This window comes from Schistocerca cancellata, chromosome 3 (genome assembly GCF_023864275.1).
Source record: "Schistocerca cancellata isolate TAMUIC-IGC-003103 chromosome 3, iqSchCanc2.1, whole genome shotgun sequence".
NCBI lineage: Eukaryota > Metazoa > Arthropoda > Insecta > Orthoptera > Acrididae > Schistocerca > Schistocerca cancellata.
In genome coordinates, this window is record NC_064628.1 from 677,876,002 (window position 1) to 677,896,588 (window position 20,587).

The 20,587-nt window shown below is 41.7% G+C and overlaps 1 protein-coding gene across 2 annotated transcripts in view; it reads left to right on the forward strand.

Moving 5' to 3' along the window:
* The window catches only part of LOC126175652 (DNA ligase 3), a 644,184-nt gene that overhangs the window by 613,435 nt on the left and 10,162 nt on the right, over nucleotides 1–20,587 (forward strand). The window contains exon 23 of one of the 2 annotated variants that reach the window (XM_049922552.1): nucleotides 8,304–8,445. In XM_049922552.1, the coding sequence (XP_049778509.1) occupies nucleotides 8,304–8,411 (108 nt within the window). In that variant the 3' untranslated portion in view covers nucleotides 8,412–8,445. The remainder of the gene's footprint in view (nucleotides 1–8,303; nucleotides 8,446–20,587) is intronic. The other variant, XM_049922551.1, reaches the window with a different exon arrangement.

Sequence of the window (20,587 nt, forward strand, 5' to 3'; positions counted from 1 at the left end):
TGTCGTTATGGTGCTGACAGGATTCGAGAGTCTGACATTCAATTCTGTAGTGACATTTACAGCTGTCGTCGTCTTATTTCTCGTCACAATCCTCTTCAGTGACCCTCTGTCACGTTGATTGAACATACAGATTCGTCCGCGTTGTAAGTTAGTGAACGATGTTTTTCCGCTTTCTTTGTATGCGTTTTAAATCTACTGTACCGTGCCTATTGAAACGCGGAAGACATGGTCTATCTTAAGGAAGCAATCACCATAAAAGCTGCAAGAATTTGCCCACGTTCGAATTTATTCAGCTACGATATAATGCTCTCACGACAGTACAGAACGCTGTTCTGACCACGACTAACGCTTACATCGTGCTGAGGACACTGCGTAGGTGCCGTTCGCGGTCAAATACGAAGGTGCAACCTGTAGTCTTGGCTAGCATCTCCGTTTATGTTCAAGCATACATGTCTGGCGGGAGTTACCATATTTTTGTCTAACTTGTGTAAGTTTTCTGGTTTTCCAGTACACTCTCATTTTCTTCATTACAGTTGCAAGCTAATGCCAAGAAACATTATGAAATACCTTTTCCAGGTCTATAGAACACATATATATACGCTGACGGAAAAACACCAGAAAATAATTGATGTAGACTAAAGAAACTTTGGGAATACATTTGTCTAGGTGACATTTTTAAGTGATTAACATTTCAAGATAACAGAGGTTAATTTGAGCGCAGGATAAGCCATTGCAATTAATTACCGGTGTAATCGCCAGAATGTATTGTGCAAGTATGCAAACGAGCATGCATTGTGTTACACAGGTGTCAAGTTTCATTTTGTGGGACCGGGTTGCCTGCTTGTTGCACTTGGTCGGTCAGTAGAGCTGTAGATAAGCTGTTTGTGATGACGCTGCTATTGTTGTCCATATGTGCTCGATTGGAGACAGATCTGGTGATCGAGCAGGCGAAGGCAACATATCGACACACTGTAGAGCGTGTGGGGTTTACACAGCGGTACGTGGGCGAGCGTTTCACTGTTGTAAAATACCTCCAGGAATGCTGTTTATGAATGGCAGCACGAGAGGTTCAAATAGTTCAAATGGCTCTGAGCACTATGGGACTTAACATCTGAGGTCATCAGTCCCCTAGAACTTAGAACTACTTAAACCTAACTAACCTAAGAACATCACACACATCCATGCCCGAGGCAGGATTCGAACCTGCGACCGTAGCAGTGGCGCGGTTCGAGACTGAAGCGCCTAGAACCGCACGGCCACCGCGGCCGGCGCAGCACGAGAGGTCGAATAACCAGATTGACGAACAAATTTGCAGTCAGGTTGCGTGGGATAACCACGAGTGTGTTCCTGCTGTCATACGAAATGGCGCCCCAGACCTCAACTGCAGTGTGTCTAGCACGCAGACAGATTGGTTGCAGGCCCTTGGCTGGCTTCCTCCTAACCAACTCACGGCCATCAGTGGCACCGAGGCAGAAACAGCTTTCATCAGAAAACACAATAGACCTCCACCGTGCCGTCCAGTGAGCTGTGGCTTGACACCACTGAAGTAACAAATGGCGATGGGTGGTGTTAGTGGAATATACGCTACAGGACGTCTGTCTCGGAGCTGTCCTTGAAGTAACCGATTTGTAATAGTTCGTTGTGTCACTGTGGCGCCAACTGCTGTTCAAATTGCTGCTGCAGATGCAGTACGATGCGACAGAGCCCCACGCCGAACACGATGCTCTTCCCTCTCGGTAGTGCCGCGTGGCCGGCCGGATTCCGGTCTTCTTGCGACGGCACTTTCTCATGACTATCACTGCCAGCAACCATGTACAGTTGGTACGCTCCTTCCAAGACTTCCTACAGTGTGGTAGAAGGAATACGATATTCTTTGTTTTCAGTTTTACACATCGCCGCTTGGAGCCCGGTCTTCTTTTGACTGCACTGTCTCATGATCACCGCTGCCAGCAGTCTCGTAGCCATATCACACGACCTCATTCAAACTCCAGCAGTCATGTACAGGCCACGACATTTGGAACGCGGATTTACTGCAAACTTCGTACACTCGTGGTACTCCATTAGGACAACAAAATGTGTAAGCGGTGGCGCGTACTTCTCTAGCGTTATTGAGAAAATCGCAAGATAATTTCGGTCGTCAAATATATACCTGTGATATACCTGTGGGTGACCATTTTTACCAGGAAGCGCCGGCAGCCGAGTGGTTAGCGTTCAAGCCCCGTAATCGCTGGGTCGCTGTATCGAGTCCCGCTCGTCAGTTATTTTTTATTTCTAACACAGTCATTTTCTTTACTATTTATATTACAATTGATGTAATGGGAAAAATACGTGTAATCGGATGAACTGTTACTAAATTTACAATGTTATTTGGCAGTCTAAAAAGTACGCGCTACCGCTTACACATTTTGTTGTCCTAATGGAGTACCACGAGTGTACGAAGTTTGCAGTAAATCCGCGTTCCAAACGTCGTGGCCTCCCATTGTCAGTGATATGTTGATAATGGCATCTTTGTCGCCTTAAAGGCACTCTGACTGAGATCAAGTCACATGTCCAATCTCAGACGCTCACGTCCGTTATAGTGTGTATTTAAAGCAAACCTGATTTGTATCTTCGTAGTGGCGCTATTAGCGCCGCGCGTAAGCGACTGGTGCGAAATATGAGTAGACATCATCTTTCGAATGTAGAAACGCGCCTCCCAACAGCTTGTTCTCGATGCTTTTTCCGTTAGTGTAGGTCTGTTCAGCAAACTGGCTATTAAATAACTACTGGAAGATAGCACACCCTTAAATAATTATGTTATTTCGGACTTAGCACGGGGATTGATGACCGTAAAAAATTACGTAATATTCTATACGTAGGGACAAGTTCAAATATCAGAGATGTGAAAATTACTTTCATCATCAAGATTCTAAATTGCTAACGGAGCAGAGTTCGTAATGATCCTGGCTACAGATGTTAGTAGAGAAAGAACGGCATACAACAGGTGAAGAAGACGTAGAATGCTGGCTGGTTGCTCGCTTAAAAACAGTGGTTATCGGGAGAACGAGACGCGTCGGCGCCGGCTGGCGAGAGACCACCTGCCGGGGCGGCGCGGCGCGGCTCGCTGACGCGGGTAATTACGGCGTTTTATCGCCGCTGACAGCGGCGCGCGGCCGGTCAAATACACGCTCACGGCTAATTATCGCGTCTGCCACTGCGCGAGCGCGTGCCTCGGTGCAAACTGGTGCGTGTACGTGTCGCGAAACACGGCGCTTCTCTCTCGCACTGCCCAGCCTTCCTGCGCCTCTTCTGGAACGAACGCATGTGCTATTGCTCGAAACCGTGGACTCTGTGTGCACAGCAGAACACACTGTCTCCAGCAGGCGGCAAGTTAATTCACAAACGCACGGTTGTATTTATTTTTCCTCTCTTGTGGGAATCTGGAAATATCATTTTCAGACTTACAGTTTGGCTTCAAGAAAGATGCAGCATCAGAAAGTGTGACTTATTTTTTGTGTAGGAGCCACTTGCAGAGGTTGTTAATGAGCTGAGGATACTATTTATCTTCTTTCATTTACCAAAAGGATTTGACTGTCGCAAGTTCTGAGGACCATGCTACACTCTAGGAGACTGACAATAACCTGCCGCAGTGCTTTTATTAGTCGGATTGAAGCATCCCTTTATTGTGGATTTTTCATTATGCACTGCTTCAACTTTGTAGCTATTTTTAAGTTACTCAAATATGTAGCAGATGTAACACACTTAAAATGTACATACGGAACTATCATCCATTGGTCGTTTAGTCAGATGTAGTAAAATGTTTTGTTTACCCTTTATATCATGCCTACAACTTTCTAATTCTATTCTGTTTTATTTTATTGCGTACTAGACCATACTGCTGCATTTTAATGATGTATGACTACACGAAAGTTTTGAATGAGATCCAAATATGTACGAGGGTTGCCCAGTAAATAATGCCCCATATTTTTTTTCTCCGAAATAAAAAATATTAGAAATGTGACACTTTAGGTGCGAGTTATTTGAAGTTTCCCGCGTGTGTACGCAAAGTTTCAATTTCCTCCGACAGAGAGCGGTGGTGTAGGAATGTTCTAAAATGGCGTCTGCAGGTGACATCCGTCATAAACAACGTGCAGTGATTGAATTTCTCGTAGCAGAGGAAGAAACCGTGGGCACTATTCATAAACGCTTGTGCAAAGTCTACGGAACATCTGCAGTCGATAGGAGTACTGTTGGTCGCTGGGCACAGAGGGTGAAAGCATCAGAGGGCGGTGCTGCGGAGCTCCGAGATTTGCCGCGGTCGGGAAGGCCTCCCACGGCTGTCACGCCTGACATGTTGCAGCGGGCTGATGTTCTCATTCGACGGGATCGACGCATTACGACTCGACAATTGGCACTGGAGTTGTCAGTAAGCAAAGGAAGTGTGGATGTGATTATCAATCAGCTTGGATACTCAAAAGTGTGTGCATGATAACGCTCGTCCTCACACAAGTTTGAGGACTTGTGAACACATCGCGAAACTGGGTTGGATAGTGTTACCCCATCCACCCTACAGCCCCGATTTGGCTCCTTCAGACTTTCACTTGTTTGGGCCAATGAAGAATTTCATTCGTGGAAGACGTTTTGCCGATGACGAAGAAGTGATTCACGAAGTGACAACCTGGCTCCGTAGGCAGAGTACAGATTTTTACCGGCAGGGAATACACGCTCTTGTGTCTCGCTGGAAAAAGGCCGTCGAACTTGAAGGAGATTATGTGAAAAAATAAAGCAAGTAGACAAAACATCAGTCTTTCACATATGTAAATTTGATTGTTGTGGAATAAATACTTCTGGAGAAAAAAAATATGGGGCATTATTTACTGGGCAACCCTCGTATTACTTTTGTAAGCTGGTGTTCTATAGCTGCAATATGTTCCATGAAAGATGTGTTTATGTAGCTATAGCTCTGGCACCTCGTAAAAAAAGAGCATTATACCAAAAGTAAATGGTGTACTTCATAATCACAATATGTTGTTACTTGTCAAAAAACTGATTATATCATTTTTATTTCTAGTGCATTCTGCATAATTGTCTTAATATTAATTTAAATAGGCAATCATCAGTGTTGCCATTACCTGACATGACATAATAAGCAATATGCACATATGATGCTTTTATTCTGGTTAGTGGCCCCTCTGGTGAAGGTAAATGACACAAGCAGTTTCAGTTACATTACAATTCTGGAACATTCATTGATAACATAAATAATGCAGACAATCATAATTGATCCATAAAAGGGTCTTTTGCAGTAGACATAATAACAAAATATGAAAAATATCTTTAAGCAAATGTGTTACATGGTTATAGTGATCAGTGGAAAAGAAGGAATTTTTTCAACCTATTTCTGAGCTACCTCTTATATAAGTTAGAGAGGTGTATTTAACAGAATTTTTTAGATTTTACAAATGTATAAATAGCGACTACAATAGGGAGAATTTTATATTATACCTAAAACAGCAGAATACTTATATGCAAAACACATGTAATATGAAGCCCAACAAAAAACTGTCTTTAAGATCTTTTATGTAAATGTATAAGAAAATGCATACATTATGTATTTCAATGCTTTGTAACTTATTTATTCTTTTTTTATTTACGCTATAGATGTTAAAAATATATTTGTCTTTCGGTTATTACCTCAAGAAAAAAATAGCTGTCTGTGATACATTTGTATGTAAAGACTCACTGTTATTTTAGACATTATTTAATAATGCATCTGGAGGAAAGGATACACTGTGTGTAAATTTATTGTTAATTTCTTATGTGTCTTTTACTACACACTTTGGAAGGTTACTGGAAAGTAGGAGTGTTCAGTCTATAGCTAAGCTAACTCTTCTACAAATAGAAGATAAAATATTTTAACAGATTTTAATAGAAACTGACATTAATGTACAAATAGGGGCTACAACAGGAAAAAAAAATCATGTGATATCTAAAATACCAGTATTCAAGTATAAATAATATGAGGCTTAACTTTGCACTGATTTTTAAAATCTCAAGCATCGAAAGTAATATGAAAATATCAGTACTGGGTTGGCCTTTACAGGTGCATCATAAATCATATGCTTTTATGATGTACTCCAAAAGATGTTTGACTTATATGTTAGTGTCTTTAACTTATTCCCATACATTTTTGTATAAAGAAATACTGTTATTTTAAATTTTACACAATTATACGTTTTAAAGAAAAGATATAGTATGTGCAGTCGTAAGTATTATTTTCTTTCTTGCAGCTGAAACTTCAGTGTAACATAACATTTAATGTTAGGAATTACCCTACAGTCATTTCTGACAATAGTTTACATAAATTAAACTTTGAAATAATTGTTTCCAGTATTTCAGAATTGTTTTTTATACATTTGACAATGTACTTTTCCCCATGCCAAAATGTGTATACTTATGAACATACAACATAACGGTCAGATATCATTTGCGATATTATTATGACAACACTGATGCAAGCAGCTGAATTGACTGCCGTTTGTAGATATTTAAGTATCTGAAAATTGAGAAGTAAATGATAGTTCTCCATAGGTAATTGCTTCAGTTCAGTGATAAAAGACCATATTACTCCAGAAATGGTTGGCATCTATTTTCAAAGAAATGCCTGCAGAAATATAGCACGCATATTTAATAGTAAGCACAGCGTGTATGTGACAGACTGATATGTCAGTGTAATATCTCTGATGGTCACTTGTGTCATAAACGTAGCTGTCTTACAAGAAGTGTTTCTGCCACCTTTTGCAATACAGATCTGTCCGGATAGCAAAAGCTTATTAGTGACACGTAATAACAACACTAATGCTTGCCTATTTAACTTAATATTAAGGCAACTATACGTAATCAGAAAGCAAAATGCCATAAAGAATTTTTCACCATTAACTACATATTGATTTTATGCAATATGAATTAGTATAATTTTTAAATTTTTGATCATTTACTCTTGGTATCATTGCATGTTTTGTTTGTAATTACCAGGTGGCAAACGATGGTCCATGAATACAGTAGACAGAAACTAGTAGCAACCAAATAAAGGTTTAGACAGCAGCTTGTGAGGTCATCGTTTCTACGTCTCGATCGATACGACAGTGCGCGGTTAAGCATTTTAGGCTTAACAATGAGTTTTTCGGTTGTTTGGTTTTGAATGCGGAACAGCGCAGCATCTATAAAAATGGAGTCTATAGATGGGGTCCGTTGCAGACACTCGGTCGGAGGAAAGATTCGAAAGAAAGCAAAGTAGTGTACCGAATTTGGCTGTCACATATCGGAAAAATATTGAACAGTAATTTGAAAGAAGAGAAAGTGTCATCGAAGATTGAAGCGTTCATGAAAGTTGAAGTTGTATTCAAATTTTGTCGCCGATTTTTGTTACTATAATTCAACACGCCACTTTAACCAATGCAAGGAAATGTGTGCTTTTCTGGATGTTTCGCTTTGAACAACCTTCGAACAGAGGTAAAAAAAATTGGAGTCATGAATCAGAAACAATTTAAATTTTATTCTTTAGAGAAATTCCTCCTAGCAGTTTCTTGCACTGTGACGTAATACCAATGTACGTAATAACAATGACGTATGAAAAATGTGCTCACGTTAGAATACAGCAACGTATTCACATGATATGCTTCTGTTCGTTAGATAGTTGGCGCACCAGCTGTCGATTCATCAAGAACTGTACAAAACAATTTGTAAACCAAAAATATTTCATTTGAATACTTCCTTCCTTCATGTGGCACCTAGCGCAAGGTAAACACTTGACAATAGCTTTAAAAATGGTGAAACTAATTTCGCAACGAAGAACGGGTCTGAATAAATACAGCCTAAGTGGAAAACGGCGCCTTCGTTTAATAAATCAGTGGCTGCATTGCCCACTATTAAAAATGACACAATATTAGTCGCATCCTTCACAAACTGCACTAATTATGACAAGTCTTTATTACTAGTGTTTTATTCCTTTTCTGTACCTTTTTATAAATTCTTTTAATTATTATTATTATTATTATTATTATTATTGTATTTTACGTTTGTAATATTAGGTACTAAACAGTTTAAGGAGTAAATAAATAAAAAATGACATAAATGCACATAACCGAAATGATGATCCTGTATCTCGTATTCTGAAAAAAATGAACTTGTCCTAAGGAGTTCAGTTGCTACTTCCACGAATAATCGTATGCCTTTCGTTTACAATGGCACACGTAATTTTGTTTGAAAATAATTGACATCCTATATATATGGCACTAACCGATTTCCTTCTCCATTTTCCACAGACTGGACGGAGTGATGCAAAGCACGTACGAAAATCGTGGCTGTGGCATTCTATCCGTTTTCAACGACTGCAGCCTATATCGCCGTATAAGGTTGTCTGGGTTAAGTAGCGACGTCTCAAAGGGTTCATTTGTCGCTGGGTAAGTAAGTAAGTAAAACTCTTGAAACGTACTGTGTGTCGCTAAGAGTTGCCGTACATCACGCTGATATTAGCTGCGTACACATTGCGTCATAATTATCGAAATGTCATCTGTCAGACGGAAAGCATGGTATGAGTTCGATTGACGCAAGGTAGAGGGGATCCATACGTTAGGTAATTTTCTGAGAAAATTTCACGTAACATACGCGCGCCCAAGTTCATGCTGAAGACACTGTGGAAAATTAGCAAAGTGCTAAACCCAATAATTCCACTGGTGGGCCTGTTAATTTAACCGATAGGAACTGTTAAACTATAAAGTTCAGTGCATGAAACAATCTTGTGAAATCTTTGTCAATTAATAAAGATAACTTCCGTTGCAGCTCAGATAAGTTAGTTTGTAACCGTACCGTCCGTCGTTGATTGCCAGAACGAAGACCTTTACGCCACTTGGAGTGGTGCCAACAACGCTATCGCTGCTCTGTGGAGCTACGGAGGAAGACTTTGTGTAGTGACAAGTCCTGGTGCAACCTAGGGGTACTCGGAAGGGCATATGTGGACCAGACCACGGAAATACCTGTATCTTCCTGTAGATGTCGGTGTGACGAAATTTTATGAAGGTGGTTTCATGGTTTGGCATCAGGTAGTTAGTGTTGGTCGACAGAAGAATGAGCGCAGCTGTTCAGGCAAACGTTTTACGCAATCTGGGATGGCAGTCTGTTTTTTATTCATTACTGGAGTATACGCTGAGAGGAGCACCGTGGCAAGTTAAAACTTTATGCTCCATCGGGACTCGAAACTGGGTCCCTACCTTTCGCGGGCAGTGTTGGGTTGAGTTGTTTGGGGGAGGAGACCAGACAGCGAGGTCATCGGTCTCATCGGATTAGGGAAGGATGGGGATGGTAGTCGGTCGTGCCATCAGGGCATTTGCCTGGAGGGATTTAGGTAAATCACGGAAAACCTAAATCAGGATGGCCGGACGCGCGATTGAACCGTCGTCCTCCCTAAAGCGGGCAGTGTGTTACCGTTTACACCATCAGGGTACGCCAGTAGGTGAAAACTTTGGAGGAGACCTAGTGGTAGTAGGAGCTAATCCGAGATGTGTGATCGGGCAGCGCATTTGCCAACCGCTCGTATTAGGACGGGCGCTGATAAGTTATCCAGCCCGGCGCACCGTTTAAACTTGTCACATACGTGTACCTCAGTCAGTAACGTACGTACCAAACAATGATAGCTGATTAAAAGCGATCCTTCTCTGTGTCACCATGACATTGCCTCGGTCCACAATACGAGTACCATTACATCTTGGTTAAAGAAAATAAAGTGATTTTTCCGGAGGTGCGTGCTTAAAGGGTCCCTTACAGGGTCTGATACGAGGGTCGCCCACAAAGTAAGTTCTGTTTCTATTTCTATCCGCAGTAGCGCTACGATCGCAGTTACGAGCAGGCGCGGCGGTTACTCTGACTCAAGGAGAAGCCATGTACGCCATTTCCAGATCGCTGCTGCCGACGTGTGCTTTGTAGTGCTTATTTATAATGTCAGCCGTAATTGAAAATGCCGCCGCGTGTGAAATCAGATCTTTGATTCGTTTCCTAAATGCAAAGAAAATTAAACCAAAGGAAATTCATCGGCAAATATGCGAGGTTTACGGCCAAAATGCTATGAGTGATTCAATGGTTAGAAGATGGGTCATTCAATGAAGGACGTGATCAAGTGTACGATGAAGAACGAAGTGGACACCCGTCTGTAGTTACTGATGAAATAGTTCACACAATTGAAGAGAAGATTAAGCACAACCGTAAGTTTACACCTAGTGCCGTTGCCATGGAAGTTTTGCAGATCTCACGATCACTAATTCATGAAATTGTTACTCAAAAACCGAAATTTCGGAAACTTTGCTCACGTTGGGTACCCAAAATTCTTACTGAACAACACAAAAAACAATGGATGGGAAGTGCACTTCAGTTTTTGACACGCTGTAGTTTTCTTTCTCGGATAGTCACGGGGGATGAAACTTGGGTATCATAGGGCACCCCTGAAAGAAAACGGCAATCAATGGATTGGAGACACACTTCATCCACAACGAAGGTTAAGCCTAAGCAAATCTTGACATCTCGAAAAGTCATGTGCACCGTCTTTCGGGACAGAAAGGCATTTTTCTGATTGATTTCTTACCACGACGCCAAAAAATCAATGCACATGCTTACTGCGAAACCATTAAGAAATTGCGCCGCGCAATACAGAAAAAGCGCCGAGGATTACTGTCCAAAGATGTTGTTTTTTTCTACAATAATGCCCGACCTCACACGGCGAATATGACCAAATAACCCTTACGGGAACTTCACTAGGACACGTTTGATCATCCTCCATACAGCCCGGATCTCGCTGCTAGCGACTTTCATCTATTCTTACACCTAAAATCTGTCCTTGGTGGTCAACACTTCAACGATGATGACGAGCTGAAAGAACATGTTACCACATGATTGAATACACAGGCAGCAACCTTCCATGAAGAACGCTTACAAAAACTTGTGCCACGCTATGACAAGTGTCTACAAAATTTTGGAAGCTACGTAGAAAAGTAGTTTAACAGTTGTAGATTTTTGTACTATAAATATTTTTTCTATATCTGTACACGTTTGTTTTATTAACCAAACAGAACTTACTTTGTGGACGACCCTCGTATTTGCACCGACTTGTTTGTACAAACAGTGTTTGCACAGGCAAGTCGTCGTGGGAATGAATCAGAGACTGAAAAAAATTGTCTGTTTTATTGTCTTATCTCCGTCCTGTTTGAAGTGTGGCGGCGCTTTAGATGACTCATACCAGATGTGCAAACCAGATGAAGCGCTTTACTGCTTCACAAATGGCACGACCTGTTTCCAGCATGACGTGGCGCGACGATGACATTGATATCGCAGATGAAAATCTGAGATCAGCTTAGCATCTGTTTGTTGCCAAGTATCTCACTGTTACTATAAGTCTTTCATAAGCAATACCAATTTTCTCATTTCTCCTTGTACACAAATTATATACACATTGCAACAACATAAAGAATGTTTCTTTGTCACAGGTAGTTAAATCAGCCCTCTTTCTCAAATTTTTGCCTCTTCGAAGGGTCGTATTTATCTTGAAATAGTGCGAAACACATCTCAAACGATTCCTGATGATTCTTAGTGATTAGTATTGAACATTACACTTAATCAGATACTAAAACTTTTGTCGCAGTCAAACTTTCTTACTCTCTTCACGTCAAGCGTTAACCACAGAAGTTTTTATCCCTTTATCAGCGTCGCTCTTTTGCTGCACGTACTTGAAATAGTAACCTTCCGGTCTCGTGTAACGAGGAATGTATCTGTGACGAGTAAACACAAGTCACCGACTGTTCGTCAACATACCAGCATGAATATTAATAAATGCTACTAGTTGGTCTTATGGAACAAGTGTGCACACGGGAAAGTTCTGCTAAACTAACGGCGAGTTCAAATGGTTCAAATGGCTCTGAGAACTATGGGACTCAACATATGAGGTCATCAGTTCCCTAGAACTTAGAACTACTTAAACCTAACTAACCTAAGGACATCACACACATCCATGCCCGAAGCAGGATTCGAACCTGCGACCGTAGCAGTCACGCGGTTCCGGACTGAAGTGCCTAGAACCGCACGGCCACCGCGGCCGGTTCTAACGGCGAGGACACAACCTATTTAGAATGTATGAATTTCGTCTTTAGTCACAAAAAGACTATTTAAATTATTGAGAACGATGTCTAGAACACTGAGGATACATATTCATGTGCCCTGAGACGTACAGCTTCTAAATGTGTCTTTTTATATAGTTTCCTGAATTGCGGCTATAACGATGTTAAACGGTGTACATACAGTAAATATTACGATAGGAATAGTTATTTTTGTGGATAGGGCCGTTTGTTACCAATGCAGCAACTTAACATAATCCAATTATACAGAAAACTGTATAATCGTATATAATAAAATGACAACATTTAGTACGCGACAGTCTATAAAATTATTAGTCAACAAACCAAAGATACGTACAAGTTTGTGTTCAGAGACGTAACCTTAAAGCTACTAGCTGCATGTGAATGTTCTAAGTCATTTATCATTGCTGACATAACCAAGAGATTATCCCTTATTTCGCTTATTTAAAATAATAGAATTTGAGCTATGTCTTATTAAAATTATCATGATCATTATAAACATAGTTTTTTTAACTCATACCTTAATCAGTTAGGATGATTCGAGATTTCTGCTACAAATTTTATGGTTTGTAGTGTGTATTGCACTCATTAGGTAATGTTTTGATTGTGGATCCGCATATGCTGGATGCATCAACTAAAGGAAACTCAAATGAAGTTTATAACCCCACCATATTTTCTAGAGTGAATACCCACCACTAGTGTGCGTCTGCCAATGATACTGTGCACCATGAAACGTGGGGCATGGGCCGTCCATGGTCATTTCCGCTAAACACTCCAAAAAAAGATGACGATTGAGGTAACGCAGTTTTTGGGCTTCTCTAGTGCAGGATTTAGTTCCTATAGGATTGTACGTATACGGCTACCTAAAATAAGTCACCCTATCCAATTCTGCACGACGGAATTGTAACTGTAGCTGAATTAAACGCTGGGTGAAATTTTATTTTACTTGTAGCTATGCACCTAGTGAGCTGGTGCAGTCATTAAGGAACCAAACTATCATTCGAAACGATCATAAGGCTAATTCTTCTATGGTTCCTTTGCAAAGGTCAATGCTGATTTCCATTTGCATATTCGTCCTTTTACAGCTATTGCTCTGTCGCTAAAGATTTCATCATCGACGGGAGGCACCAAATGAGGTTCATCGCTGTATTTTATTTTTAAGCGTGTAGCGAGTTGAAACACTGACAGTCCTTAACATTTCATGTGGCCCTTTCCGCATTTTAATACCTACGTTACACAGTTCAGCGCGTCTGTTACGAGCGTTTTACGTCGTAACTCGTATATTCTTCAATAGGTTAACCACCAACACGAAGAAAATAAATGATGTCTACTGAGAACTCTGCACGCATACTAGGGAAATACGTGTCTGCATACACATCAGGCTCCTACTTTGTAGACTGCTTGACCAAATAAAGGCTCGTGGGGCCTTTAACGTTTATTTTATTCCCGTGCGGTCTTTCATAATTTATTTGTCGTTCACGAATGGCCATTTAGATGCGTATGCAGCCCCATTTTCCCTGCAGCGTCTGATTTCCCAACTGTGGTATTTGCACACATACATGTTGTACTAATGTAACCATACCGTTATGATTTTTAACAGTTTTTCACAACAGAGCAGCTATTCAGACCTAAGTGTTCCCCGTGGTGTATTTCATAACGCTTAACAGTTCGCCAGTAAACGATTTTAATTGCACAGAGCAATGGCCACGTGTAGTAGCACAACATAATTTGCAGCACAGCAAATCACTAGCTCCAGGGACTGCTCAGAGATATTGGGAGAGGGTGCTCTATTCGCAACGGGATGAGGTGGGGTCCTAGTACCACACACGAATGCCAGGTGTTGATACATCGCACTGATGAATGTATATGACATCCCTCCTGAGGGAATTGTCGAATTGGAGCGCTAAATTGTCAAAATCCCGAGCTGGTTGCAAGGCCCTGCCCGTAATACTCAATTGGGGAGAGATCCGGCGACATGGCTGACCAAGATAGGGTTTGACAAGCACGAAAAGAAGCAGTAGAAACCCTCGCCGTGTGCAAGCGGTCATTATCTTGCTGAAATATAAGACCAGGATGGCTGGCCATGAAGCGAAACAAAATGGAGCGTTCCGCTGTGCTGTCAGAGTGCTGCGGATGACAACCGAAGGGCTCCTGCTATAGAATGGATTGGCACCCCATAACATCACTCCTGGTGATGAGGCGTATGGCGAGTGACAGACAGATTGGCATTCCGCCGCTGCCTGGGGCGTCTCCAGATACGTTTTCGTTGGTCATCGGAGCTCATTTCAAAACGGGACTCATCATGGAAGACAATTCTACACCAGTCAATGAGAGCCCAGCTGAAGACATCTCTAGAGACGCCCGGTGCAGTGGTATGATACCAACCTGACTGTCACCACCATACAGCCCGACGACCAGGAGTGATGGTCTGGGGTGCCATTTCTTTTCATACCAGGACACTGAACCCTCGCAGCACAGCGGTATGTCGACGATATTGTTCGTCAAGTTTTCTGGCCCTTAATGGCAAGCCATCCTGGGATTACATTTCAACAAGATAATGCCTGCCCGCACACGGCGAGAGTTTCAATTGCTTGTCTTTGTGCTTTCCGAACCGTACTTGGTCCACCAAGGTCGCCGGATCTCTCGCCAATTGCGAACGTTTGGAGCGTTATGGGCAGGGCCTCGAAACAGGTTGAGAGTTTGACGAACTAACACGCGGCCGGCCGTTGTGGCCGAGCGGTTCTAGGCGCTTCAGTCTGGAACCGCGCGACCGCTACGGTCGCAGGTTCGAATCCTACCTCGGGCATGGATGTGTGTGATGTCTTTAGGTTATTTAGGTTTAAGTAGTTCTAAGTTCTAGGGGACTGATGATCTCAGATGTTAAGTCCCATAGTGCTCACAGCCATTTGAACCATTTTTGAACTAACACGCCAGCTGGACGGAATTTGGCACATCCCTCAGCAGAACAGACAATCAATGCCAAGCGGAATAACTGCTTGTATAAGGGCCAGAAGTTGACCAACGCGTTATTGACTTGCTCAATTTATGAAGCTCTTTCTCTTGAATAGATCACGCAATTTTTCTGAAACTATAAATATTTGTTTGTCTGTACATGTACATCACATCCTCCGATTTCGGACCCATTCGGATAATTTCTTCGTGGTGCGTCGTTTATTATCTTAGAATATATTTGTGTTCGCGTTACCGAAGGAGAAAAATAGGTGCCTGTGATACGCTTGCCTGTGTGCACATATACATCACATCTACCGAAATCCGACCGATTCGGATAATTTCTTCGTTGTGCGTCGTTTTTCTTGTCTTAAAGTGTATTATAACGATTTAAAAGTCGGCATTAATTTCATAAAGAGGTACTGCCGCGTTTCCTTTCCATGTCTCATCTGTTTTTCATTTGATGTGCGTGATAAAGGCATACTGTGTATATAGTATAAACTATATGTACTGAGACTGAATAATCCTGGAAGCGTAGTCCCATTTATTAAATACTGTAAAAATATCTCACCCCCACATTGCGTAGCCGAATCCTGGACTCGAATCAATACACCACGTCCTTACGGCCAGTCTGAGCGAATGTTCGGCGAATTCCTGTAGGAATTTAGGCAAACTCGCACCAGTTACGGTTTTCGCGAATCTGTAGAAACGTTTCGGATGTTTCTCCTGAAATACGTGGAATGCTTTTCTCTTGTGTTTCTGCGAGTATTTTCATTGTAAATTCTGTGGTATCAAGTGGAGCTAAATTCCTCCCCCTGCCCCACAAAAGAAGTCTGTTTATGCTGTGAGGCAAGTGAGACCCAGTTTAAACGAAAAATGTCATTTTCGGTATCATGGCAAAAAAAGTTTTTGAAAGAACGATTGTGTGTATCCAATAACTGTTGTATCGACTTTCAGTCAGTTTGAGATGTTATTCAGTTCAAAAATATCTATTGACGACAGCAAAAAATGAAATGCAATCAGTATTTTTGCTGTTTACACAATCGCAGCTTGTAACAGCCTTCCTCTGTCGCTGCTTTAAGTTCGGCAGTAAGTATCCTTGAACTGAATGTCACGCAAAACTAATCTTAGTCTTTTCTTTGGATTGGATTCGCTAAATTACACTTCAAACGAAACTTCGTATGCAATAAGAACAATAACGATATTTCTAGTCAAAAATGGGCGACTCACAAGCCACCCTATGAGCAGTCGTTTGTTTTTTCTTTTTGTTCCTCCCCTATAAACACATTACAAAAATAAACTGCAATAACTCCGGAAAGAAAAGCAAAACGGCATGTAACAATTGCTAGGAGAGACACCGATGTAACATTTTCTCTGCCTCGTGATGGCTGGGTGTTGTGTGCTGTCCTTAGGTTAGTTAGGTTTAAGTAGTTCTAAGTTCTAGGGGACTGATGACCTCAGATGTTAAGTCCCATAGTGCTCAGAGCCATTTGAACCATTTTTTGAACACCGATGTAACACATGTCAAATGGAAATGGATGACGTGTTCTATAGTAAGGTGTCAGTTAGCCAACTGTACCCACACCTGTGAGTTCTAATCCTGCTGCATCTTGTTACACCTCTCGGTAGATTTAGCCTATATGCAGATGAATGTGGTGCAATGATTAAGGCAGTTCTGTCATATTCCGTAGAAATTCTGCTTTTCCGTTGTTTCTTAAACCACTAAGCAAAAGTCATAATGGTTCATTTCTAGTTTCTTGTCGACTATTTCAAGCTTGTTCGTTGTACAAATTACTTATTCACACTAAGTTCTGTTACACTCGATCAAAAAATAATTTTGTGACGACTCATTTCTGTCACAATCTTATTACCTCGGATGGCACTTGTAAAATATGTTGGTATGTTGTCATTTTAAAATAACATTTTTCTCCGAAATGTCAGTGACACGTCATCCAAGGCTTCTGGTTGTAGTTCTTACTGGCTGAAAAATCAGGCACATGAGCCTATGATACGTTAATCGAACGGGAACTTGTGTACTGGCCAATGTAAATTGTCAATGTGGGTTGCCTACCACACAGGGAAAGCATGTAGGAAATCTCAACATTAGCGCGAGCTTAATGTTTTGAACATGGCTGTGATCAGCAACCGTAATTAATTACAATGTCACACAAATTTCCAGCCAACCGGTTGCAAATAGAATTTAAAATTCTTTAACTAGTTTTCAACGCCAACTAGGGGTGCCTTCTTCAGAAGAAACTGTTACCGTACATGTGCTTAAAGGGAAATTTGAGCGACATCGCTCTAGTCAAAATATGAAAACCACAATTAAAACATTTTCCACCTGAATACATAACAGATATAATCAAAATTTTAAAACAATATGTAAATATGCCACTAAGGGCACTACAATGGTACAGGACACGAGTAAGTAACAGCGACTATACTATGTCGCTCAAATTTCCTTTTAACCACTTGTAAGGTAAGAGTTTCTTCTGAAGAAGGCGCCCATAGTTCGCGTTGAAAACTAGTTAAGGAATTGTAAATTCTATTTGCAACCGGTTGGCTGGAAATTTGTGACATTGTAATTAGCGTGAGCATTAAAAACGTGACTCGCACTCTCTCTTTTTGTCAACATGGAAATGGGCAGTTTTAGAACGTACGATGTAAGTTGTCATTGTGGGTTGCGCACCATACAGGAAAGGTATGTAGGAAATGCCAATATTAGCTCCAGAGTTAAAAGCGTGACATACGTTAGTTCTCTCTGTCAACACGGAAACGTGTCTTTTCAGAGCATATGCTCATATCTAAAACTTTTTATGCGAGCTCCCTTCCATGACGTCTGTAAATGTGTAAATTCCACATATTTGGTGACTGTACAGAGGACTGTGGAAATTTCTCTTTCTCTGTGTTTCTCTGCGACAGCATATATGGTATCGGCCAGTGACAAGGAGATAGGAGACACATGCAGCACGCGTTTTCGGTGTATCTAAAAAGTCAAATGTGTGGATGATGCAGAAAGGAATCGAAAAGTTACAATATCTGATAACCAGTATCCAGGCCCCTATTACTGGACAATAATACTCGATGTGTCCACCCTTCGTCACTCGAATTGTTTGTATATGACCGCTTGCAGTACGTCTTTTAAAAAAGTTCTTCGAGTGGAATTTTTCCTGTAGCAGAATTAAACGCCGGATGTAATTTTATTTTACTTGTAGCAATTGACCTAGCTAGCTGGTGCACTAATGAAAGAATCAGATTAGCATTCGGTACTTCAGGGGCGCTGCTGGGGATACTTTCAGTGAGCTGTCTAAATTTCTGTAGAGGAATTGCAGCGCGTTCTTCCTGAAGAGCCGAAATGAAGGAAAGTAGTGATGTTGGACGCTTTCGTGTGGAGCCAAGTCGACGGCTCACTCACCTCAAAGGTGTTCCATTGCGTTCAGAATGAGACTCTCAGCTAACCCGTCCGTTTCAGATATGTTATTATTCATATAAATTTGTTAACATCGAGTGTAGATTTAAGTGTCAGTAAGTCTTTCTAGAAGTATTTGTATGGAGTGTAGCCATGTATGGATGTGAAACGTGAACGATAAATTGTTTAGACAAGAAGAGAATAGAAGCTTTCGAAATGTGGTGCTGCAGAACAATGTTGAAGATTAGGTGGGCAGATCGTGTGACAAATGAGGAGGTACTGAAGGGAATTTTGGAAAAGAGGAATTTGTGGCACAACTTGTCTAGAAGAAGGGATCGGTTGGTAGGACATGTGCTGAGGCATCATTAGTATCGGAGGGCAGCGTGGAGAGTAAAAATCGTAGAGAGAGACCAAGACTTGAATACACTAAGCAGATTCAAAAGGAAGTAGGGTGCAGTAGTTACTTGGAAATGAAGAAGCTTGAGCCGGCCGGTGTGACCATGAGGTTCTAGGCGCTTCAGTCTGGAACCGCGTGACCGCTACGGTCGCAGGTTCGAATCCAGCCTCGGGCATGGTTGTGTGTATTGTCCTTAGGTTAGTTAGGTTTAAGTAGTTCTAAGTTCTAGGGGACTGATGACCTCGGAAGTTAAGTCCCATAGTGCTCAAAGCCATTTGAACCATTTTTTTGAAGAAGCTTGCACAGGACAGCGTAGCATGGAGAGCTGCAGCAAACCAGTCTCTGGACTGAAGACAACAACAACAACAACAACAACAACAAAAACAACATCGTTGCTTCACAGATGCTGCTTTATGACAGGATGCGTTGTCATGATGCTACAATCAATCATCGTTCTCGATGTGTTCCTCTACTGTACACAGTGCACAGTGCTGGTATCTCTAGGGTCTAGCATGATTAATCATTCCAAATGACTCGCTTCCTGTCATCGACTGTCCAATGACATCGCTCTGGGCACTATCTCAAGCGTCGCTCAGCACTGACAACGGAAATGTGTGACATATGAGAAGGTGTTTGACCGTTGACTCCGTACGCGCAGTCACTGTACTGGCTGAATTGCTGGCAGCACTTGGGCACTCACGAGTGATTCCTTCCGCTGGTTTCACACGATTTTTCGTTGCGGCGGAATTTTCTCACGAAATTTCAATCACCAATTTTCTCCTCCACATGCGAAAATATTTTGTTGATGCCGACCTACATAGGGAGAAACAATCATAATAATAAAATAAGGGAAATCAGAGCTCACACAGAAACATATAGGTGTTCGTTTTTTCCGTGCGCTCTTCGAGATTGGAATAATACAGAATTATTGTGAAGCTGGTTCGATGAACCCTCTGCCAGACACTTAAGTGCCGATGTAGATGTGGATGGTCTTTACCCGCCATAACATAAGGTCTGCCCGGTATGGTTGTTATTTCGCGTTTCTGCATCACAATTACACCACCTGCAGTTGACTTGAGTAACCTTAAAGGTAAAAAAATCTCAGTGACGGATTTGTTGATCAGCAGACGTACAATGGCTAGTCCACGTTCGAAGTCAGCTCTCCTGGCCGACCCATTCAGCAGGTTCCTTTTATACTAACGGTACAGCTCTGTGATATCTAGTGGTCAACTCCGCATTACGCGCGGGCGTTAAAATGGTTCAAATGGCTCTGAGCACTATGTGACTTAACTTCTGAGGTCATCAGTCCCCTAGAACTTAGAACTACTTAAACCTAGCTAACCTAAGGATATCACACACATCCATGCCCGAGGCAGGATTCGAACCTGCGACCGTAGCGGTCTCGCGGTTCCAGACTGTAGCGCCTAGAACCGCTCGGCCACTCCGGCCGGCACGCGCGGGTGTCTGAATAGTTTTGATGAAATAGTATATGTATCATTTCCCACGCAAATCTATGTTTACAGATATTGCTATTTTTCTGTAACTCGAAAACAAGTCAGAGTATCTAATTACGTAAGTAATGTGTAAAATTATCATATTAGAAAGTTTTGCTGCGGAGCATGAAAAGTTTCATCATTAAACCCCCTTGCGCAAGAAGGTCATAACTTTAGAAACACC